Below are 25,297 nucleotides of genomic sequence, written 5' to 3' on the forward strand. Positions count from 1 at the left end.
CAACCTCGAGGCACCTCTTGGTACAGTATTGATACTGGGGTTTGGAGAACTTCAGTATAAGAAGTTACTATAGTTAGAATGTATATATATATATATACAGTGGGCGGCTACGTGGCGTAGTGGGCAAGGCGCTCGCCACGAATGCGGAGACGCTGGGCTCCACATTGCTTTCAGTTTAGCTGGTCGTTCATACTAATACACATTGGCCGTATTAGGGGGTGGGAAACTGATGGGTGGGGATCGGGCGTTGTGGACAGCGACTCCTACAGGTCGGTTGGTGCGCCTGCGCAGTAGAATCAGGAAGTGTCGGGGGCAGCGTGAGCCTCCCACGCGTTACTCCTCGCCACTGAGAGATCGAGCTGCGCAGGTGAAAAGATGCGACTGCTGTTACCTCGAGTATCGGAGGGGACTTGTGCTATGTATGACTTAGTCCACATTGCAGCCGGCTTGTGGGAGGCAAGAAACAGCGTTCGTGACAGGGGAGGGTTGAATTGGATGATACGAAATTGGGATGGGAGAAAATATAGAAAATGGGAGAAAAAGTGGATACAAAAAAAAAATATATATATATATACAGTGGTGCAGTGGTGATTTCATAAGGAGTTGCACTGTTTTAATGACGTCACCTGGTCCCGCGCATGCGCATAAATGTTCCCTCGCGAATAAAGATGATGCCTAATTGCCTCTAGGAATGGAATGTAACACGGTCTCATTCACAGGATTTGTGTGAACGGTACAACTGTAGTATTTGAACCAGGGGTGTAAAAAGTACCCAGAAATGATACTTAAGTGAAAGTATGGGTACTGTCTCAAAATCTCACTCAAGTAAAAGTCAAAGGGCGGCTAAGTGGCGCAGTGGGCAAGGCGCTCGCCACTAACGCAGGAGACGCTGGGTTCGAGCCCAGCTCTCGGCGTTGCTTCCGGCTTGGCTGGTCGTTCGTACAATTGGCAGTATTAGGGGGTGGGAAGCTGGTGGGTGGGGATCGGACGTTGTGGACAGCGACTCCTACAGGTCGGTTGGTGCGCCTGCGCAGTAGAATCAGGAAGTATCGGGGGCAGCGTGAGCCTCCCACGCGTTACTCCTCGCCGCTGAGAGATCGAGCTGTCTGGTGAAAAGATGCGACGGCTGCCTCCTCGTGTACCGGAGGGGACACGTGATGCAAGGCTTCGTCCACATTGCAGCCGACCAGTGGGAGGCATGGTCTAGCAACGTTCGAGACAGGGGAGGGTAGAATTGGATAATACGAAATTGGGATGGGAGAAAAATAGAAAAAGAATAATAAAAAAAAAGTAGATACAAAAAAAAGTTAAAGTCAAAGTATCTGGCTAAAAACACACTTGAGTAAAAGTAAAAAAACTCCTACTTTTAAATGTACTTAAGTACAAAAAAGTAAAAAAAATATTGTTTGAAAGGGATAGACCAGGGGTCTCAAACTCATTCCATCGTGGGCCAAGTTTTCATTTGAACTATACATTGCACCAGGTGAGTTAGTTGAAGAGGTGAGCCAATTAGTGAAATCATCAGCTGGTGTTTAGGCAAGGCTGGAATGAAACCAAGCATACACTCTGCCCACAATGGAATGTGTTCTGCGATAGACAATGCTGAATGCTGAAATGAAAGAACAGAGGACACTTTTTTTGCATTAAAATTATTTAATGCGTATTGCACGTATAAAAAACTGTACTTTTATTTTATTTTTCATTATTTGTTATATTATTTTTATTAAATTATAATGTCAAATATTGTAAGGAAGGGGCAGGGCTTGATAAGTTGTTTTACTTCCCCCTGTTCCTTCTCAAACACTTATAGTATGGAAATAGTCTTGGACTCTTGACTCTACTTTTTCTCCCCATTTTCAATTTTTTCTCCCTTCCCCAATTTCGTGTTGTCCAATTCTACCCTCCCCTGTCTCGAACGTTGTTAGACCATGCCTCCCACTGGTCGGCTGCAATGTGGACGAAGCCTTGCATCACGTGTCCCCTCCGGTACTCGAGGAGGCAGCCGTCGCATCTTTTCACCTGCACAGCGCGATCTCTCAGCGGCGAGGGTCTGTGTGGGAGGGACACGCCGCCCCCGTCACTTCCTGATTCTACTGCGCAGGCGCACCAACCGACCTGTAGGAGTCGCTCTCCACAACGTCCAATCCCCACCTACCAGCTTCCCACCCCCTAACACTGCCAATTGTATTAGTATGAACGACCAGCCAAGTTGGTAGCAACGCCGAGAGCTGGGCTCGAACCCAGCATCTCCTGCGTTGGTGGCGAGCGCCACCTAGCCGCCCACCTTTTTGTTTTTTAAACTTGTTTTATGTTTCTATGTTCGAGACAAATAAAAATCAAATCAAATCAAATTATCATTGGCGGCTAGTAGGGGCTAGACAACTTTGCTAGCTAACATTAGCAAGGACAAATCATGAAAATGTGTGTCATCCTGCTAAGTAAGCTAACGTTAGCTAGAATTAGTTTAGCTGGTTAGCCAAGTTAATCTTCTTAATGACTTTAACATTACTGGAATCGATAACGTTGTCTACATTAGCAAAACGAACTTAGTGCTGTGCTAGCTACATTAGTAAAGTAAAATAAACCGTTAAAACGTAAAACGGGAAAAACGTTAGCTAACTAGCAAACTTGCCTCGATATGTTTCTTCAAATTCGATGGAGAATTTTTGAAGGCAGAGATTTCATGGGATCGGGGGAGGCAAAGGAGACACTTCATTTTATAAGAATCAGTGTTGACTGCGGCCAAATAGAACAGTTTATGTAGATAGGGCCATGGATGCTTGTCTTGTCCGTCCACGCCGTCGCCGACCGTTTCGTCCTCTTCATCACTCATTGTGGCCATCTTCTATGGCTTGTCACTCTGACTGTCTATTCTTCTGATAGCAGGTGTTTAATCAAAGATCCCCGCTTTCTAGTCTTGCACAAGGACCAATCAGCACGGGTATGTGCAGGTTCATTTTCCATTGATGGGGATTTGATTGGCTGTTTACCTGCAGTCGCAGGATTAATAACGTTAACGTTAGTTCGGCCAGATAAACTATTAAAATATACTAATTAAAATCGTTGGACCTGTGAGATTTGTACTTTGTAGGTCTGCATTTTAAATGTAAGGAGTAAAAAGTTTTTTTTTTTTCTCTGAAATGTAATGGAGTAAAAGTACAAAGTATACAAACCTAATAATACTTGAGTAAAGTACAAATCCCCCAAAACAGTACTTAAGTATTGTAACGAAGTACAATTACTCAAGTACTTTACACCCCTGATGACCTGAGATATTGTTATGCAAAGTAGCCAAGTGGGTACTTGGCGCAGAGTCGAGTGGACATTCTTGTGTGCGTCCCCTGAGCACTGCATGCCTGTATATATATATATATATATAATAGTAAGTTATACTGTGAAAGTCTCCAGACGTGTATGGGCATGACAAAACAAAACATGTAAACAAGGTGCAATACCAAATGAGGCTCTTTTGCCTAGAGGGGGTCGCCGTTTGGTGGCATTACAGACTCGACCTTTAAAAAGGCCAAACGTGACGGCTTGCTACCTTCTCTTCTTCCACCTAAAAAAAGGTTTACAAAAATATGTTTCATATCCAACGGCCTATTTTGACAGGTAGTTAGCCAAACATGCAGATGGCACCTAAGGGCACCTGTAAAGTGATTTATTCACCCAGCATAGTAACCACCACAGGGCTGGACAACCAACGTTAAACAGGGTCACCAGTAGGGTTGGGTACCGAACTGCATCGGTTCTACCGGGTACCGATTCATGCTAGACCAATCGGTACCAAATTTCGGTACCTCTACATGTTTAGTATAAGAGTGTAATGTAGAGACAAGAGGGAGCCTTAAATATTGAAACATTTAAAAACATAATAATGCGATTTATTTTGTGTGGTGTGTTACAACAATAAATAACAAAATGTTGGAAATAATCAACAATGTTGAAATTGAGACATTTTTATTTATTTCTTTTTTCAACTGAAATAATAACAAAAAATGTATTACAGAAAGAGTTAAGTACCGAACAAAGGTACCGCTGGGTACCGATACCGAAATCCAGGAACTGGTACCGGTATCGGTTCAAATGTGAACGGTACCCTAACCCTAGTCACCAGTGGAAGAGCGAGGATACAGAAGGCAAAGCGAGGAGAGTGACCGTACACGGATACACACACACAGGCACGGTAGACATTCTGACAGCAACGGAACAAAGCTTATTTATTCAACAAAAAGGTATTAAACCGTTTCATGTACTTTGAACAAAACAAAAAAAAAACATAAAACCTCAAATAACACAAGCAACAGAAATAACAATAAACAAAAAGGAGTAACTGCATAAAACATGACAATGCACTTTGACCCCCCTCAGTCTCCGATCAAGGTGAGCGCTGGAACTCAACTGGTGGCATTCCTGGATTGGCAGGTACATTTTGGCTGCACTCGTCGACAGTCCTGCGCTCGTCCCGTCGTCGTCCGCCGCTGCCGCTCGGCTCGTGGGTCATCGGGGCGTCTGAACCGGAGCTTCAGAACTGCACGGCGCTGGGCGGGATGTCGAACATGGACGGGTCGAACTGCTGTCCTTTGAACGGCGAGCCCTCTGCGTCCCAACCCTTCTTCAGCATCTCGTGCACCTTCTGTGGGGAGACATGAGAGAGAGGGACGTGTGGTTACCCTGTGTACTGTCTGGTTATACTGTGTACTGTCTGGTTATACTGTGTACTGTCTGGTTATACTGTGTACCGTCTGGTTATACTGTGTACCGTCTGGTTAGACTGTGTACTGTCTGGTTATACTGTGTACCGTCTGGTTATACTGTGTACCGTCTGGTTATACTGTGTACAGTCTTGTTTTACTGTACAACAACGAAAGTACTTAAAGATCCCCTTCACCCAATGTGTTACTCCTCTTGGAGGCATGACGTTGACTATATACATGTTGTTATGTAAGGGATAATGTATAGCTACGAGGTCATTGTCGCAAAATAATTGACCGACACTGCGTTCTGGAACACAGAGGCGCCGCGCAGAGGGGTTCTAAACGCAGTGAATGTCAATTATTTTGCGACAATGACCTCGTAGCAGCTATACATTATCCCGCTTATTACAGGGCTAACTTACTAACAATATACGTAATTCATTTTACACCATCGACAAGACGAGATCAAATGCAGACACGGTTGTTCTGTTGCAAAACAACTATGACTCTGGCGTCGGCAGGTGTGTGCTTGATTGCACCTGATGCAGTGCAGCTGTGCATGGTATAACGCTGCGAGAGTCCGGCTGCGAGGCGTTGCCCCTAGCAGCGGTCATTATTGCACGTTGCCCCTAGCAGCGGTGAATTATCGAGAAATAATTGACCGCTGCTAGGGGCAACCGTGCGCTATTGACCAATCACCATCAAGCATTTTGGCGAATTTTAAAACGCCATGTATTAATTATGGTTAACTCCTCTTGGAGGCATGATGTTGACTACGGTATATATACAGATTTATTTATGGTTAACTCCTCTTGAACTCATTCTGCTGTATATTACTTTACCGTATAGTATAATATTATAATTCGTTAAAATCGATTGAAGCATTATAAAACCTTACATTCTGACCACGGTTACATTTGATCAATTCATATACCTTTTATAGTAGAGTTGAAAAGGTAGATTATAGTGCTAGAGCAGGGGTCTGCCACCCGCATGCGGCTCTTTAGCCAATCAGCTGCTACTTTTTTTGTTTTGTTTTTTTGTTCTCTTATTTTGGAGATCGATGTCATACTGTGACACTGAAATGATAAAATATTTCATCAACTAAAATATTTAGTCAACAAAAATATTTCATCAACTAAAATATACAGTACGTCACACCCCGCGCCTCTCCCTGCCGTCTGCAAGTGGCTAATCTTGAGTTTCCGACCCCCCAGTAAGCTAACCATGGATAAATCGATAAAAAGGAAAGTCTGAGGAAAATAGAGGGTTTAATTCAGCGTGGACAGATTAATTTGCTTTCACGACTAAGGATGCAGGCTTACCTGTATGCCTGATATGTGGTGCGAAATTTGCGAACAACGAAGAATTTACTTTTTATTTTATAGATTTTCCACAAATAAGGGAAGGACTCAAATAGAGCTGCATAGTTCAGGGTTTTATTTCAAAGTAGGTCTACAGATGCCAGTGTTTTTCTCCTTTTCTGTGTTTTATTTCAAAGTAGGTCTACATGGTAGTCTTTTTTCAAAGTGGACTACTTTTTATTTTATAAATGTTCCACAAATAAGGGACGGACTCAAATATACCTGAATAGTTCAGGGTTTTATTTCAAAGTCGGTCTACAGACACCAGTGTTTTGTCTCCTCTTCTGTGTTTTATTTAAAAATAGGTCTACACACACAGCCAGTATTTTTTCTCCTCTTCATAAGAGTGAGGTTTTCCTTTGTTATAACAGGTAAAAACAGCAATAAAAAGTCAAAAAATTATAATTTTTGTTGCTTTATAATTCCATTAATGCAACAAACTGTGTTCTATAAGTATAAAGTATGATAAATCGCAAATTACTTTGGGTATGCAATTGTCAGGCGTTTTATGTTAAATGTGGGGTATGCTTGGGGATATATAAAACGTTATACACTGTTATCTTCATTTTAAGGGTAAATAGGTTGTGCGGCTCCCTGAGCATTTTATTTTGTGGGACGGGGGAAAAGTGGCTCTTTTGATAGTAAAGGTTGCTGACCCCTGTGCTAGAGTATAGTGCTAGAGAGTATAGTGCTAGAATATGGTGCTACACAGCAATACTTTCAAATTCAGCTGTATTTATAAATTCATAAAGTTGAAATTAAGCATTACTAAATGCGTTTTAAATGGAATAAAAACAAAGTTACAACAAATTATAATAGTTTATATGCCTTATTTATCACATATGTGACTATTATGGGCTATTTGAGTGATGGGGTACTACTGGCGGGACTGCCGATAAACAATGCGGCCCCCCAGATTGAGTGTGGAAATTTAGTGGCCCTCACCATATACAAAGTTGCCCACCCCTGTGCTAGAGTATGGTTATGGTTTATGGTTATGGTTAGGGTGTGCTCTCACCATCTCGTGGCTCTGTGGTTAGGGTTATGGTTAGGGTGTGCTCTCACCATCTCGTGGCTCTGTGGTTATGGTTATGGTTAGGGTGTGCCCTCACCATCTCGTGGCTCTGTGGTTATGGTTAGGGTTAGGGTGTGCTATCAGCCTCTCACCATCTCGTGGCTCTGTGGTTATGGTTATGGTTAGGGTGTGCTCTCAGCCTCTCACCATCTCGTGGCTCTGGGGCTTGCCCTGGAGCTTCTGGTGGTAGTCGAAGGTCAGTCTGTCCAGCACGGCGTGTTCCTCCTCGTCCACCGTTGCCATGGTGCGCTCCCTGTTGATCTGGTTCACATCGATCTCCTTCTCCCCCTTCAACACCGCGTTCCACCAGACCTCACCGCACTTACTGAGAGACAGCTGGAGGAGACAGAGAGACAGAGACACACAGAGACACACGGAGAGACAGAGACACACAGAGAGACACAGAGACACACAGAGAGAGAGACACAGAGACATGGAGACACACAGAGAGAGAGAGACACAGAGACACGGAGACAGAGACACACAGAGACACAGAGAGAGAGACACACACAGAGAGAGAGACACACGGAGACAGAGAGACAGAGACACAGAGAGAGAGACACACAGAGAGAGAGACACACAGAGAGAGAGACACAGACAGAGAGACAGAGACACAGAGAGAGAGACACACAGAGACAGAGACACACAGAGACAGAGAGACAGAGACACAGAGAGACACACAGAGAGAGAGAGACACACAGAGACAGAGAGACACAGAGACAGAGACACACATAGAGAGAGACACACACAGACAGAGACACAGAGACAGAGACACACAGACAGAGACACAGAGAGACACAGACAGAGAGACGTGGAAGTGGGTGAGATACACACTTGTTTCACAGCAGGGCAGGAAATACGACTGGATGAAAGTGTCATCGTGTCCTTCATGTTCTTTCAATGGGATCGTGGTGATTAAATAAATAAACTGATAACAAAGACAGGATCATGGTGATTAAATAAATAAACTGATAAAGACAGGATCGTGGTGATTAAATAAATAAACTGATAACAAAGACAGGATCGTGTTGATTAGATAAATGAACTGATAACAAAGACAGGATCGTGGTGATTAAATAAATAAACTGATAACAAAGACAGGATCGTGGTGATTAAATAAATAAACTGATAACAAAGACAGGATCGTGGTGATTAAATAAATAAACTGATAACAAAGACAGGATCGTGGTGATTAAATAAATAAACTGATAAAGACAGGATCGTGTTGATTAAATAAATAAACTGATAAAGACAGGATCGTGGTGATTAAATAAATAAACTGATAACAAAGACAGGATCGTGTTGATTAAATAAATAAACTGATAAAGACAGGATCGTGTTGATTAAATAAATAAACTGATAAAGACAGGAACGTGGTAGGGCTGACCTTCAAAGTTTTTTTTGGCTATCGAAGCTTCGATTTTAATTCAAAGCTTCAAGAAAAAAAAAATATATATATATATATATTAATTATAATATATATATATTTTTTTTATCTTATGTTGTGGGACTTGTACAGCACTTTGGTGAACTTTGCTGTTTTTAAATGTGCTCTATAAATAAAGTGGATTGGATTAATTAATTAAGTAGCCCCTTTCGTGACTGTGACGCAGCCAACAAGGTCTCACTCGGCTGCGCTGCCTGGGTGCAGTGGGGCTGCTCTCACAACATAATTATGTTGCAACCTTCGTCTATCAAGCAAACAATTATATAAATATTTAATTTATAATTATATCAGACAATGCACCTACAAAAGCAGATGATTACAATTAAATTAGCCAACTTGGGCGCCCAAGTGGCGAACCATGTAACGCGCTGAGTCGCGGCACGGCCGACCCGGGTTCGATTCCCGGACCCGGCATCATTTGCCGAATGTCTTCCCCCCACTCTGTCTCCCGTTCTTCCTCTCTCTCTCTCTCTCTCTCTCTACTGGACTGCCCGGTAGTAAAAACGATAAACGCTAAAAAAGAAATTTGAAAAAAAAAATTGCCAACTTGGTAACACATTCGTCATAGCAGTATAGGCATAGCCTTATTAATGTTTTGTGTGGCGTCGCCGTCGTGTACAACGATACTTATGTTTTTTAGGTGATTTGACAAAGTTGTTGTAGAGGCACTTTGCATATTTTAAAGTGTAACCACACGTCTGATGACTTCTTCGTCGACATGTCTGCTGCACATGTCCTTGTTGTTTTCAACACAGATAATCTCCACGTGCTTGTTGTAGAGAGGTGGAGTCGAGGCGCCGCTTACTTTCGTTTCATTGGAATGGAGGCGTAAGATTTGAGGCAAAAAAAATTTACTTCGATTTTTTTTTATGTTCGAAGCTCGTGCCATCGAACGAAGCTTTGAAGTATTTAAGACAGCCCTAGAACGTGGTGATTAAATAAATAAACTGATGCATTGTGGCGATTAAATAAATAAACTGATAACAAAGACAGGATCGTGGTGATTAAATAAATAAACTGATAACAAAAACAGGATTGTGGCGATTCAATAAATAAACTGATAAAGACAGGATCGTGGTGATTAAATAATAAATAAACTGATAAAGACAGGATCGTGGTGATTAAATAATAAATAAACAGAATTTGGACAATGGGTATCGGATCGGTATCGGTATTGGCCAATACCCAAACCCAGGTATCGGGACTGAAAAAGTTGGATCGGTGCATCCCTACTAATTACTAGGGATGTCCGATATTATCGGCCTACCGATATTATCGGCCGATATTGGCATTCAAATGTGATATCGGAAATATTGGTATCGGTTTTCATTTATTTTTTTACATTTCTATAACCTTTATTTACCCAGGCAAGCAAGTAAGAACAAATTCTGATTTTATTTATTGTCAAAAGTATGCATAATGTTGTGTTAATTCAACAACAAGAGACATGTAATGTTAATTACCTGAAATTATTCCGTTTTTTGGGGGGGAAACCCTGCATACATCGGTATCGGTTGATATCGGTATCGGAAATTAAGAGTTGGACAATATCGGTATATCGGTAAAAAAGCCAATATCGAGCATCCCTACAAATTACCATAAATGAAATGTCAATTTACAGTCAGTCAGCAGCAGATTCACGGAGCAGGTTGTGAGGCTGGCTGGTCGAGGCTGGACGGCTACCTAAGCTTTGCGCTAAACATACCGTTAGATCATATTCACCGTTTGCAAACCTTATGTAACGCTAGTCACCGTGACGCCTGCTAGCATAACACAAGCTTGCAGGATTAGTGAGTCCACACAATGCACAATCATTTAGATTGAGTCATTTAGCTGAACGCTTTTATCCAAAGCGACTTACAAGTTGTGTACGACAAGTCATCAGCAGGAAGGGTACAACTCTGTCAAAACAGTGTTGAACTTGGGTGCTACAGACTTGAGTGTATAGTAGTAAAGATATATTAGCATAGTAGGTAGTAATATAGTGAAGGTAGATTAATTAGTAGCAAAGTAAAAGACTGTATAAATGCTGAATTTTTATATATATATATACACACACACACACACACACATTTAAAAAAAATATATCACTTGCCAAGAAAGTTATCCCCTGTTGGTAATTGGTAATAATGTTTATTGATAATGTTACAACAAACAATAGCTTTGAGTGGTTGGAGTGCCCTCTAGTGGACAGACCATACATAACAATCGATAGTGTAGGCATTGACATAAGCCTATAGTAATAGGCCAAATTTGAGCATTCGAATTATTAGAATATAAAAATATAATAAAGCATAGACATTTGAGTGTGGTTATAGAGGAAGATTGATTTACCCTTGTCTGCAGTCACTTCTAAAAAACTACCTTATTCCACATTGTACTGTATACTTCATCAGAGCATATATTTAGCATTTTGCTTTTTTTATTATTATATATTAGATTAGATTTAGATTATATATTGCATATATTTAGCATTTCGTTTTTTAGATTATATATTGTCACTATTTATTGTAGGGCAAATATAACTCGCACCTTGTTGCCCATATACACATGTCCAGAGTTAATTATATTGTTATATTGTTTACACTGCCTTTTTATTCTATTTTTATTTCTCCACTGTACTATAATTCTGTGACCTGTATCATGACTTCTACTACCTGTACCCCCCCCTCCCCCATGCTGCTATGATGCCTGATTTTCCCCAAGGGGATCAATAAAAGAATATCTTATCTTATCGTGTGTGTTAGAGCCAATTTGCTGGTTTAGTGACATATTTAATATTTTATGTATTTGTTTGGATTTCTGTATTTGTGTACATTGTGTGTGTGCCTATGGAGTTGGGTTCATGGCGGCAGTTCCCTTTGCTGACCAGTAGGTGGCTTACCTGGCTGCCTGTAGCTGTTCCGCAACCGTTCCTACTTCCGGGGTAGGCCTGATTGGCCCCGACAGGCACGTGGCCCCGACAGGCACGTGACCCGCCCCGGCCACGCCCCGCGGCAGCCCCAGGAGCAAGCGCGCTACTGCTGGAGTTTGCTTCGCCTTTCACATCGCTGCCGTTGGCGAAAGCAGGATGAGAGGCGAGAGCGTAGATTTAGCTGTGTATCATTTAATCATTTAACATTTGAAAGGCATACATTGTTGTCATACAGAAGTACAGAATACTTTTATCCAAAATGCTTCTTACTGTTACACTGTTAGAGACTGTGCAGTGCACGGCTTTAGTCTCACTCGAGTGAGGAAGACCGCTGGTTCTCCAACATACAGCGGTGTGCTCTTCAGAATGTACTGGGAGAAACGTTTACTGTACCCCGCAGACATAATAAGCATATAAGCAGTGCTTACTAACGTTATTAGTTACGTTATTTCTGACCGAATTAGTCATTCATTTGTCTGCTTTCGCCAACGGCAGCGATGTGAAAGGCGAAGCGAACTCCAGCAGTAGCGCGCTTGCTCCTGGGGCTGCCGCGGGGGCGTGGCCGCGGCGGGTCACGTGCCTGTCGGGGCCAATCAGGCCTACCCCGGAAGTAGGAACGGTTGCGGAACAGCTACAGGCTACCTGCCTTTAATGTGTAGTGGGAGGGACTGATGACATGCAGGTGTGTGTAACCGGCAAGAGTATACAGTTTGACCGTTGTGTGTAAGAGAAAGAAAAAAGAAAAAAAATCATACACAAGTCATTTGCTTGCAGGAAGCTAGAATTCGCTGGGTACTGTAGTTTTTTTTCCAAAATGTCAACGCGCATGCCCTGTGCTCATAGGACTACAACTGGCGACTTTTCGCTAATTCAAAATGGCGGATATTCACTAAATTATGAAGACATTCCATAAACTAAAATCGCACTAATAACACTTTACCCTATTGGTAAACAAACGTATTGTTGAAAATATACACTATGCCTGCTTTTTTGACAGGATCATGGTCTTTATTCTTGGCTACATTTGAAGAAAAAAAACCTGCAACATTATGTCATACAGTCTAGACTAGAGAGCTTGATTTATGATGTGATGTCATTTGCGGTCCGCCGATGGACCGCTCGGGCTAAAGAGTTCAAAGTAAATTTTTGAAAAGATAAAAAAAAATTGTTAGATTAATACACGATTAATCACAATTAATTATGGACAGTCATGCGCTAATCACAATAAAAATTTTTAATTGATTGACAGCCCTAATATATATATATATATTAACCCTTTCACTGCCACACGACAGAAGGTTAACCCTTTACTATCACACAACCGACGGCGATGCTCCATCATTAGCTAATAACCTTCTGTATTGTCACAGTGAAAGGGCTAACCTTCTGTATTGTCACAGTGAAAGGGTTAACCGGCCGTCGTGCGGCAGTGAAAGGGTTGTACTCACGACCACACAGCGGCCAGGCTCCAGGCTCCACAGAGAGTTCTCCTTGTTGATCTTGTGAGAGAGTTCTCCCTCCATGAGAACCTCTGCAGCGCCCTCTGTCAGCGAGACACACACACTGCTGCTCTGCATGCTGACACACACCTGGAGAGAACACACACACACACACACCTCTGTCAGCGAGACACACACACTGCTGCTCTGCATGCTGACACACACCTGGAGAGAACACACACACACACACCTCTGTCAGCGAGACACACACACTGCTGCTCTGCATGCTGACACACACCTGGAGAGAACACGGCTAACGGTAGCTAGTTAGCCGGCACCATCCAGGTATCAACGTGAGCTAACGGTAGCTAGTTAGCCGGCACCATCCAGGTATCAACGTGAGCTAACGGTAGCTAGTTAACCGGCACCATCCAGGTATCAACGTGAGCTTAACGATAGCTAGTTAGCCGGCACCATCCAGGTATCAACGTGAGCTAACGGTAGCTAGTTAACCGGCACCATCCAGCTATCAACGTGAGCTAACGGTAGCTAGTTAACCGGCACCATCCAGGTATCAACGTGAGCTTAACGATAGCTAGTTAGCCGGCACCATCCAGGTATCAACGTGAGCTAACGGTAGCTAGTTAACCGGCACCATCCAGCTATCAACGTGAGCTAACGGTAGCTAGTTAACCGGCACCATCCAGGTATCAACGTGAGCTAACGATAGCTAGTTAGCCGGCACCATCCAGGTATCAACGTGAGCTAACGGTAGCTAGTTAACCGGCACCATCCAGCTATCAACGTGAGCTAATGATAGCTAGTTAGCCGGCACCATCCAGGTATCAACGTGAGCTAACGGTAGCTAGTTAACCGGCACCATCCAGGTATCAACGTGAGCTAACGATAGCTAGTTAGCCGGCACCATCCAGGTATCAACGTGAGCTAACGGTAGCTAGTTAACCGGCACCATCCAGGTATCAACGTGAGCTAACGGTAGCTAGTTAACCGGCACCATCCAGGTATCAACGTGAGCCAGATCTTGTTCAGCTCTGTGCGGGAAAGACGGACTGCCTCCCCTGCCCTCTGCTGGCGCGTGCTGTGTGTGCACTACAACCAATTCCGTCCCTGTCAAAACTCTGTTTCAGTGTAATAGAAACTGAAACCAAACTGTGATTTTGACGGTATTGATTTTCAATACCGTCGGTATTTCTAAATACCGTGGTATACCGTAATAGTCATACCGCCCAAGCCTAACACACACTGCTGCTCTGCATGCTGACACACCTGGAGAGAACACACACACCTGGTGGACAGACACACACCTGGTGGACAGACACACACCTGGAGAACATCAACAGACAGCAGTCATTGGATGTTGTGACATCATGGCTATGGTTGAGTATCACACAATTACACAACTGACCCATCTCAGGTCCCGCCCACTTCTCGATCCTCCAATCGCAAGAATTTTCCACAACAAAAGAATGTACTGCATCACATGATGATATGCATAATATATTATCATCCTACATTGGACATAGACGGGTATACATAAATGAAAGTAGTTAAAAGGAGAAGCAGCCTCGGGGGCGTGACGGTGGTCACCATGACGACGTGTAGTTAAAAGGATAAGAGAACTACACTGTTACACTGAGAAACACTGTTTCGCCTGTTTTACTGCAACACTACTATCACCGACATCTAAGAAGGGAGATCCCCCCTTGAATGGCCCTTCTAAGGTTTCTCTCCTCCACATTGCCTGTGATGCATTTTTTCCTATTGCTAGGTTTTAGTGAGTTTTTCCTTACCTTCGCGTGGGGTCTGTCTGGGAGCGTTGCATTCATTTATTTAAAAAATGTTTGGACTTCATGGTGTTTTTGTTTTGTTCTTGATTCAGTGTGATGTTTCTTCTCGACTTGTTTAACACTATTGGGACCGGCCACGTATAAATACGTGTTTCGAATCCATGCGTTCGAATCGCAGATCTCACCATGGAATAAGGGGATTTATCATCAACCAATGGACATATCGATCTACCAGATGCCGATCGATAACGGGGAAATGCTGTAGGGTATCCCACGGGCTGACGGTAAGACCTTATTCACCTAAATTACAGCCGTATCAGACATTGTTGTGAGACGCAAGCATTCGATCAGTGAATGTGGCTATTACACGGACACTCTATTGGTAATCAATAATACTAATCGACGTTCCCCGCCGCCCCCCTTTCATCCATAGATTCTATGGGATAGTCCGGATCATAAGCAGTTTGTGTTATTTCATTAGCATATATACAACGGAAATGCCGTTTAATATAACGTTAGTAGCCTTTAGCCCTATAAATAGCTTTCCAGAAAATAGATGAGACGAAAACTGCGATAAAGCTTATATTCACGGCGCTATAAAATGACAACCTACCGATTGATTTTTTTTCTTTAAGCCATTATGAAGGGACGGTTTATGCACTCAAGTGACAATGAGAATGGACAGATAGCAATACTATAAAGTATAGATATAGTTAAAACAAAACCCACATGTTTGTTTACATTCCAGGGCGGCTACGTGGCGTAGTGGGCAAGGCGCTCGCCACGAAATGCTGGAAACGCTGGGCTCGTCAGTTCGAGCCCAGCGCTCCACATTTGCTTTCTGGTCGTCCGTACTAATACACATTGGCCGTATTAGGGGGTGGGAAACTGATGGGTGGGGATCGGGCGTTGTGGACAGCGACTCCTACAGGTCGGTTGGTGCGCCTGCGCAGTAGAATCAGGAAGTGTCGGGGGCAGCGTGAGCCTCCCACGCGTTACTCCTCGCCACAGAGATCAAGCTGCGCAGGTGAAAAGATGCGACTGCTGTTACCTCAAGTACCGGAGGGGACTTGTGCTATGTATGACTTAGTCCACATTGCAGCCGGCTTGTGGGAGGCAAGAAACAGTGTCCGTGACAGGGGAGGGTTGAATTGGATGATACGAAATTGGGATGGGAGAAAAATATAGAAAAATGGGAGAAAAAGTGGATAAAAAAAATTTTTGTTTACATTCCCCGGTCCTCTAGCCACTAATTAGACGCATCCCATCGGTCGCCAAAGTGTTAAAGACGATCTGTACGGCCCATGGGGACATTAAACGTGTGTTGTCGGGCCTTACAAATACATTTGATTTGATTTGATGTGATAAGCAGCCTTGGGGGCGTGACGGTGGTCACCATGACGACAGGTTTACCTGCCGGCCCTTGACGATGTTCTTGGGCACGTGGACCCGGATCTCCACGTCAGTGTAGTCCTGAGACCAGGTGTAGTTCTCCCGGACCGCGCCGTTGTAGCTCTCTGGGTTCTCCTGGAACTGGTCCTGGTTCCTAACACACACACACACACAACAATATATATATATGCCAACTAGTGCTGTCAGGCGATTAAAAATAATCATCGAATTAATTACAGGATTTGTAATTAATTAATCTAATTAATCGCATTTTAAATCGCATAACCATTTTAGGCCTGATATTTTATATTCTATAATCATATTTCAAATTGCATGTGTCCGGATGGCAGAATTCAGTACTGTATCTACAAAACCTTCTGTTTAATCATCTTCCATTTATTCATTTGCTTAGATTTTTCAGGTCTGGTCAATTTTAGCATTTAGTGTTATTCACAGTAAAGAAATTATAATAATAATAATTGAATTGATATTCTCATTTGGTTCATTACAATTTACTCAAGCCTAGTAACAGACAGTATTTCTGACACTGGGAATACATTCCCTGAGATCCATAGATGTCCCTAGAATCAGATACCAAGAACATGCAAATGGGCCATATTAAAAAAAAAGTTTGTAAATTCTACGTTCTTATGGAATGAATAAGATAAAACAAAAAACAAAATATACTAAAGCGCGATTCCTGCAGAATCACCTTTTTCTGGAAGTTTAAAAAAAAACAAGAGTTTTTCTAAATGGTATAAAACGGAAATGTACCGATTAAAAAACAATCCGTTTCGACAATGTTGACTGCAAACAAGTCATTGATAAGCGACGGGCGTATTAGACACATAGCCATAATTTAAGATATAGTTTATGCGTTCGCAAATGTGCTCGCCCTCTCATTGACTACAGCGTTGGCACTCAAGCGCTAAATCGTGCGCCCCCTGCTGGCAATCAAGTTCAAGTTCAAGTTCTTTAATAGTTGTCATACAGAAGTACAGAATACTTTCATACAAAATGCTTCTTACTGTTACGCTCCAGAGACTGTGCTAGACAAGATAGTATCAAATAACATAATAACATAATATAGCATGAATTTAGAAGAAGAAAATGAGGTCACAGTTGTTCGGTATAGACATATGTACAATGTTCTGAGTTACCATATAATATACAATACACAATACTATGCAGTGTACTAATGTACAGTACTATCTAGTGCAAAGCAGAAATGGGATGAGGTACAATTTTAGGTACAATTTACAGTAAGGTGTACGAGTTGTAGTGCAATCCTTCATCCATAAATATAAAGTGTGGGGAGTGGGTGCTACAGTGTGTTTGTTTAAAGTGGGTGTGTGCTATAAAGTGTGTGTAGTGGGTGCTACAGTGTGTTTGTTTAAAGTGAGTGTGTGCGTGTGGATGTGTGTGCTATGTGTGTTTGGTGGTTGTTGTTGTGTAGTGTTCATTCATTGTTCGTTTAGCAGCCTGATGGCCTGGGGATAGAAGCTACTTCTGAGTCTTTCTGTGCTCGCCTTGAGACTCCTGTATCGCTTGCCTGACGGCAGCAGTTCAAAGAGGCAGTTGTTCGGGTGGCTCGAGTCCTTAATAATTCTCTTAGCCTTCCCCTTGCAACGCTTGTAGTAAATGTTCTGGAGGGTGGGGAGCCCCCCTCCAATTGTGCGTTCGGCTGAACGTGTCACTCTTTGTAGTCTGCTTTGGTCTTTTGCAGTGCTATTCCCAAACCAGGAGGTGATGTTGCCGGTCAAGATGCTCTCTATTGTACATGAGTAGAAGTTCTTAAGGATCTTCTGGCTGACTTGGAACTTCCTTAGGCGCCTGAGGAAGTAGAGGCGTTGTCGTGCCTTCTTCACCACACTGTTAATGTGTATGGTCCATGTCAAGTCCTCGGATATGTGGGCTCCGAGGTACTTGAAGCTGTTGACTCTCTCAACCGGTGCCCCGTCGATGCTGAGGGGGCTGTAGTCCTTGACCCCCGACCTCCTGAAGTCCACAATCATCTCCTTTGTTTTGCTGACGTTCAGGGAGAGGCTGTTTTCCTGGCACCATCCCGCCAGGACCTTGACCTCTTCCAGGTAGGCCCTCTCGTCGTTGGCAGAGATCAGGCCCACCACCACTGTGTCGTCAGCAAATTTGACGATTGTATTGCTACTCCGCTGAGCCACACAGTCGTGTGTGTACAGGGAGTAGAGGAGGGGACTCAGAACACAGCCCTGGGGGGCCCCTATGTTGAGGGTGATGGATGAGGAGGTGCAGTTGCCTGCTCTCACCACCTGGGGTCTGCCAGTCAGGAAGTCCAAGACCCACTGGCAGAGGTCATAGCCCAAGCCCAGGTCCCTGAGCTTGGCTATGAGTATGGAGGGGACTATGGTATTGAATGCCGAGCTGTAGTCGATGAATAGCATTCTCACATAGTTCCCCTGCCTCTTGTCCAGGTGTGATGCTGCTGTGTGCAGCACATGGGATATGGCGTCCTCCGTGGACCTGTTGGGGCGGTATGCAAATTGCAGGGGGTCCATGTTGATGGGGAGGGAGGAGCAGATGTAGCCCTTTACTAGCTTCTCAAAGCACTTCATGGCTATGGAGGTGAGAGCTACAGGGCGGTAGTCGTTGAGGCAAGCAGGCTTGGATTTTTTGGGTACAGGGATAATAGTGGACTTCTTCAGGCAGGTGGGGATGACAGCCTGTTCTAAGGACAGGTTAAATATGTCAGTGAATACTGGGGCCAGTTGGTCGGCACAGACTTTTAGGACGCGGCCGGGGATGCCGTCCGGACCTGCTGCCTTCCTGATATTCACTTTTTTAAAGGTCCGCCTCACCTCATGCTCTGTTACCCTGAACACTGCGCCTCCATCAGCAGCCGACCCCCCCCCCCCCCCATTGCCGAGGCTTGTGAGCTGGTGTTGTTATTACCAGCATCAAACCTCGCATAGAAGGTATTGAGGTCGTTTGCTAAGGAGATGTCACTGTTCAGTTTGAGGGAGGCGCCTTTGTAGTCTGTCATCGTTTTGAGCCCCTGCCACATAGCTCTAGAGTCAGCTTGTTCAAACTGGAGTTCAATTTTATCCCTGTAGCGCCGTTTGGCCTCTGACACTGTCCTCCTTACGTTGTGTTGCGCCACCTTGTGGTCATTCATGTTGCCTGCCACTAGGCCGTCATTGTATGCTTTGGTGCGCTCTCTCAGAGCTTCACGGACGGATTTGTCTACCCAGGGTTTTTGATTTGGGTAAACTTTCATTTTGGTAGTGGGGATTGTTTCTTTCACCCTAGTACAGACATAGTCCAGCACTGTCTCCGTGTAGGCATTAATGTTATCTGTGTCGCGGAATACAATCCAGTCTGTGTTGTGAAACACTGACCGGATCGTATCCTCTGACGTCACATCCCATTTCTGCACCTCTCGCGAGACTACGGGAGTACTTTTAATTCTTTGTCTGTACTTTGGTGTAAGGAAAATGGATGCGTGATCTGACTTGCCAAAGCCACTATCAGAATGAGCCTTGTAGCCACCTTTAAATTGCGTGTAACAGTGATCTAGGATGTTACCGCCTCTGGTGTTGCAAGTCACATGCTGGTAGAAATCAGGCAATACCTTTCTCAGATTGGCGCTATTGAAATCTCCCAGTACTAAAATGGCGGCGTTAACGTTCGTCGCTTGTATACTATTTACCTCGTCGTGGAGTCTGGAGAGCGCGGCGTTGTTGTTGGCTTGCGGTGGAATATACACTCCGACCAGGACGATCGCCGTTAACTCCCTCGGGAGGAAGAAAGGACGACACTTGATGGTTATATATTCCAGTTCTGGGGAGCAGTGGTTGGATAATTCCTTCACATTCGTTGGATCACTCCAATTTTTGTTAAACATGAAGGCAATACCTCCACCACGTTGTTTACCGGACTCTGATTGTGTCCGATCCTTCCTATGGATAAAGAAGTGATCCGCTGGTTGAATCGCGTGATCTGGAACCTCCGGTGTTAGCCATGTTTCGGTGAAGCAAAGGACATTGCAGTCCCTAACGTCTCTTTGATATTGAATCAAAGTGTTAATGTTCTGTTTATACTATGTTTTTAACTATGTTCTATTTTTATTCTGCATTTTATTTTTATTAATAATTTTATTTTTACTATGTTTTAACCCTGTAGCACTTTGGGATCCTAGTGAACGAAAAGTGCAATACAAACACAATTTATTATTATTACTGACTAGACACTAGAGCCATATGAAATCCACATTCACGGAATCGCGGACAGAATCGCGGAATTGAGCAATAAAAATGGAATCAACTGTAAAAAAAATATATATATATATATATTTTTTTAAATGTTGTGGGACTTGTACAGCACTTTGTTCAACTTTGTCAGTGCTGTAAAGTTTAAACCTTTTTAAATCTTAGACACGAAACACTTTATAAAAGCAGCACAATGAACACAAATCTGTCAGTGCTGAGTCCGACCTCATCTTAAATAACAAACAGCATTGCTTGTTGTAATTAGAGAGGCAGAGTTGATTTTGCAAAAAATATATATATAATTTATTTTTTTTAATAATCAAAATTTATTTTCATATTCGAATCCCATGCCCATCGAACGAAGCTTCAAAGTATTTAAGACAGCCCTATTAAATGGGACTGTTATAGCTTATTGAAAAATTGTGGACATTTATTCATTCCCACTATTAGACACTATTTCTGATGGTAAAATTAGCATACAAAGCAAAATACAGAATTCTGGAATATTCAAACGAAAAAAAATGAATTTGGAAAAAAATAAAATGGAATTTGGAAAAAAATAAAACGGATTTCATATGGCTCTACTAGACACTAGCTGCTACTCACGCTGGTGTTGTACCGGCTGCTGCTGCTGCAGACGCCTGGCCTCCTCGCTGCGCCGCTCGGCCCGGCCTGCTGCTCCGTGGCTCGGAGCCACCGGCCGCCTGGTCGGAGACGGACGCGGCCGCCGCGGCCTCCGAGGGGGGTGAGCTCTGCGTCTGGGCAGCCTCCTCCTGCTGCGGCTCCGCCTGGATCTCCAGCTCCTGCTCCGCGGGGGGCACAGCGCTGGCCTCCTCCCTGGCCTCCTCCTCTCTCTGCTGGAGCTCCTTCAGCCTCCCGTCTCGGTCCTGCTCCGCCACGCGCTCAAACAGGCGGAACGTCTGTAACACAGGAAAACCAGAACGTGTTCTTACTCAACCACACAAACACGGAGAGGGAGAAAGAAAGAGAGATAGGCGATACTAGAGATAGGCCTACAGAAAGAGAGGGAGGATTAAAAAATATATTTAACGTTTATTTAACGCTGCTGCTAAACAATGAGATTAATAATTGATGAAGAACACTACATTTAAATGTTTCGTATCGAATGGGAATTAATGTTAGTAGTAAGAAAACGCGTCGACTGTAGAGGAAGACAACAAGCAAGTAAGAATAAATTCTTATATACAAAAGCAGCCTGACCAAAAAGCAAAGGCCTTTTGAGGGAAGGGGGGGGGGGGGTGAGAGGCTGTAACAAAAACAAGGTTATGTACATTTACATTGAGTCATTTAGCTGAACACTTTTATCCAAAGCGACTTACAAGTTCTGTACGACAAGTCATCAGGAAGGAAGGATACAACTCTATCAGCTGAGTAACAATGTTCATCAGAGTGTTGAGTGCTACAGTGTAGGTTAGTGTATTAGGACAAGTGCATGACTGTAAGGTTAGTTAGGGTTAGATTTATTTTTTTATTTTTTTCAGATAATGGTTGAAGAAGTGCGTCTTTAGTCGACGGCGAAAGATTGGACAGGTTTCGGCTGTCCTAACTGGGGTGGGTAGTTCATTCCACCATTGTGGGGCAAGGACTGAGAATAGGCGGCTTCTCTTTGATGACCCTCCCGGAGCTCGGATAGGAGTAGGTCTGAGGCAGCCAGAAGATGCAGAGCGTAGGGGTCTTGAGGGTGTGTAGTTAGTTAGAGACCATTGACCGGAGGTAGGCGGGAGCGGTTCCCTTTGCCGCACGGTATGCCAGGTCGAGGGCCTTGAAGCGGATTCGTGCAGCAATGGGGAGCCAGTGCAGGTCCCTAAGAAGTGGGGTGACATGGGCCGACTTCGGTAGGTTTGAGATCAGGCATGTACATGCCATACAAGTAAATAAAATACAAAATTACAGTAGCAAGGACAATTACAATAAATAAGGCAGAAGGAAAGAGAGAGAGGGAAAAATAGAAAGGGAGAGTGAGAACCAGAGGGAGAGAGCAGAAAGGGGCTATGCGTGCGATTGGGAGGCAGTCAGCAGGTGCAACAGTCGGTTATGATCTGTTGCAGATTTAGTTTAGAAGCAGTGAGTTTAAGGGTGTTTTGTAAGGTGTTCCAGTCAGACGCAGCAGCAAAAATCGGAAGGCGTTGTGGCCGGAAACCGTGCTGGCATTGGTGATGGTGAGTTTGATGAAGTCGCTGGACCTTAGGTTGTAGTCAGAAGTGGAGATGTGCGGCCGAAGGGAGGAGAGGTAGAGAGGTGTTTTAACAAGTATGGTTTTATAGATGACTTGAAGCCAGTGAAGAAGCCTTCTGGTGTGAAGAGGTGTCCAGGCCACCAGGTTATAAAGGGCACAGTGGTGACTGGTGAGGGCGGCTACGTGGTGCAGTGGGCAAGGCGCTCACCGCGAATACTGGAGACGCTGGGTTCGCCTGTTCGAGACCAGCGCTCCACATTTGGTTTCAGTTTAGCTGGTCGTCCGTACTAATACACATTGGCAGTATTAGGGGGTGGGAAACTGATGGGTGGGGATCGGGCGTTGTGGACAGCGACTCCTACAGGTCGGTTGGTGCGCCTGCGCAGTAGAATCAAGAAGCGACGGGGGCGGGGCCCCTCCAAAGCCCAGACCCCTGACGCTGAAAGATCGCGCCGCGCAGGTGAAAAGATGAGACTGCTGTTACCTCGAGTATCGGAGGGGACTCGTGCTATGTATGACTTAGTCCACATTGCCGCCGGCTTGTGGGAGGCAAGAAACGGCGTTCGAGACAGGGGAGGGTTGAATTGGATGATACGAAATTGGGATGGGAGAAAAATAGAAAATGGGAGAAAAAGTGGATAAAAAAAAAAAGTCAGTGGTGAGTGGTGAAGGGTGCACTGGTGGCAAAATGGATGGCGGAATGATGGAATATGTCAAGTTTTCTGAGGGCACGCTGGGATGCCATTGATTCTATAGATGGTGTCGGCATAGTCAAATATAGGGAGGATGGTCATCTTGACAAGAGTGTGTTTGGCCGAGCGGGTGAAAGAAGCTTTATTACAGTACAGGAAGCTCAGACGAGCTTTGACTTTGGCCCTGCAGGTGTTTTATGTGAGTAGAGAAGGAGAGGGATGGGTCAAGCCGCAGAGGCCAAGGTATTTATAAGAGGTAACAAACTCCAGCTCGGAGCCGTCGGCACAGGTGATTTTAGGGGTGCTAGCAGTGTCATGCTTTCTGTCAAAGAGCATACATTTAGTCTTCTTGGAGTTGAGAAGAAGGTGGAGACTGTGAAAGGACTGTTCAATAGAGGTAAGACTAATTTGAAGAGTGGATGCCGCAGAGTGGAGTGAAGGGCCTGCTGAGTACAAGATGGTGTCGTCAGCGTATAGATGGATCTGTGAATTTCCAGCAGCCTTGGCTACATCGTTGATGTGTAGACAGAGAACAGCAAGGGACCCAAGATGGAGCCCTGAGGCACCCCTTTAGAGATGTTGAGAGGGTCGGACAAGATGTTCTCCGTCTTCACCTGCTGAACACGATTAGCAACTAGCAAGGTAGCTGGCAAACCAACTACGGGATTTTGAAGAAAGGCCAATGCTGGAGAGCCTCTGTCTGTAGGAGGATGGAATGGTTGACTGAATCGAAGGCTTTGGCTAAATCAATAAAGGCGGCGATGCAAACTAGCTTAGAGTCCAAGGAGGTGATGCACCCATGGCCTGGACGGAACCCGGACTGCAGATTAGACAGGATGTTGTTTGAGGACATGCAGTGACTGAGCCGTTTGTGCAAACCAGCTTCTCCAGCAAGATGGAGATAGGCCTACAGAGAGAGAAGCACAGAGAGGGAGAGAGAGAAGCACATACATATATATAGAGATAGAGACTAGAGAAGCACACACACATTATATATATTAGGGATGCTCGATATTGGGTTTTTTACCGATACCGATATCGTCCAACTCTTAATTTCCGATATCAACCAATATCACATTTTAATGCCGATATCGGCCGATAATATCGGACATCCCTAATATAGGAGAGAGAGAGAGAGAGAGAGAGAGAAGCACATATGAGAAAGAGAGAGACGGAGGGAGAGAGACAGAGAGAGAGACACAGAGAGAGAGAGAGACAGAGAGAGAGAGACGGAGAGAGAGACACAGAGACAGAGAGACACACAGAGAGAGAGACACAGAGAGACAGAGAGATAGACAGAGAGACAAAGACAGAGAGAGAGACAGACACAGAGAGAGAGAGACACAGAGAGAGAGAGAGACAGAGAGAGAGAGACGGAGAGAGACACAGAGACAGAGAGACAGAGAGAGACACACAGAGAGAGAGACACAGAGAGACAGAGAGATAGACACAGAGAGACAAAGACAGAGAGAGAGACAGACACAGAGAGAGAGAGACACAGAGACAGAGACACACATAGAGACAGAGACACAGAGAGATAGACACAGAGAGAGACAAAGACAGAGAGAGAGAGACAGAGACAGAGACAGAGAGAGAGAGAGAGAGAGAGAGAGAGACAGAGAACCAGACGAGAAGCTCCACCTTCAGCACCATCTTCTCGGCCGCCCCCGGGGGGAAGCCCATGCGGGGGGGCGGGTGGTTCGGGGCCCCGGGGGCGGCCAGCAGGCGGTAGAAGTCGGTCTTGCGGAACAGGAAGCCGAAGTAGACCCGCAGGAAGCTCTGCACGTCCCCGACGTGCTGCAGGATGCCGAGCAGCGCGGTGTCGTACATCTCGCTCATCTCCACTGGCGACGCCATTATCGTCGCTGCTGCTAAACGATGAGATTAATAATCGATGAAGAACACTACGTTTGAATGCTTCGTATCGAATGGGAATGAATGTTAGTAGTAAGAAAACGCGTCGACTGTAGAGGAAGACAACAAGCCAGACAGCCGAGCTATTTTGATTTTGCACATCCGGTTGGTGCG

At 44.4% G+C, this 25,297-nt stretch overlaps 1 protein-coding gene across 1 annotated transcript; it reads right to left on the reverse strand.

The window, feature by feature from the left end:
- Positions 1–3,943: 3,943 nt before the first annotated feature.
- nudcd3 (NudC domain containing 3) lies at positions 3,944–25,286 on the reverse strand. Its single transcript, XM_084324562.1, has 6 exons — positions 24,911–25,286; positions 20,987–21,300; positions 16,158–16,290; positions 12,946–13,086; positions 7,284–7,472; positions 3,944–4,636 (listed from the first exon to the last, which is right to left on the reverse strand). The coding sequence occupies exons 1-6, from the start codon at positions 25,124–25,126 to the stop codon at positions 4,526–4,528; spliced, it is 1,104 nt and encodes a 367-aa protein (XP_084180688.1). The 5' UTR covers positions 25,127–25,286; the 3' UTR covers positions 3,944–4,525.
- Between the last annotated feature and the right edge of the window lie 11 nt (positions 25,287–25,297).

This window comes from Notolepis coatsorum (assembly GCF_963971535.1).
Source record: "Notolepis coatsorum genome assembly, chromosome: 11".
Classification (NCBI taxonomy): Eukaryota; Metazoa; Chordata; class Actinopteri; order Aulopiformes; family Paralepididae; genus Notolepis; species Notolepis coatsorum.

Excerpts from the sequence above, each read along its gene's own strand:
- nudcd3 (XM_084324562.1), bottom strand. The coding sequence starts at position 25,126 with ATGGCGTCGCCAGTGGAGATGAGCGAGATGTACGACACCGCGCTGCTC. Across the intron at positions 16,291-20,986 it reads GCAGCCGGTACAACACCAGC|GAACCAGGACCAGTTCCAGG; the intron begins GTGAGTAGCAGC and ends TGTGTGTGTTAG. Across the intron at positions 13,087-16,157 it reads ACATCGTCAAGGGCCGGCAG|GTGTGTGTCAGCATGCAGAG; the intron begins GTAAACCTGTCG and ends TGTTCTCTCCAG.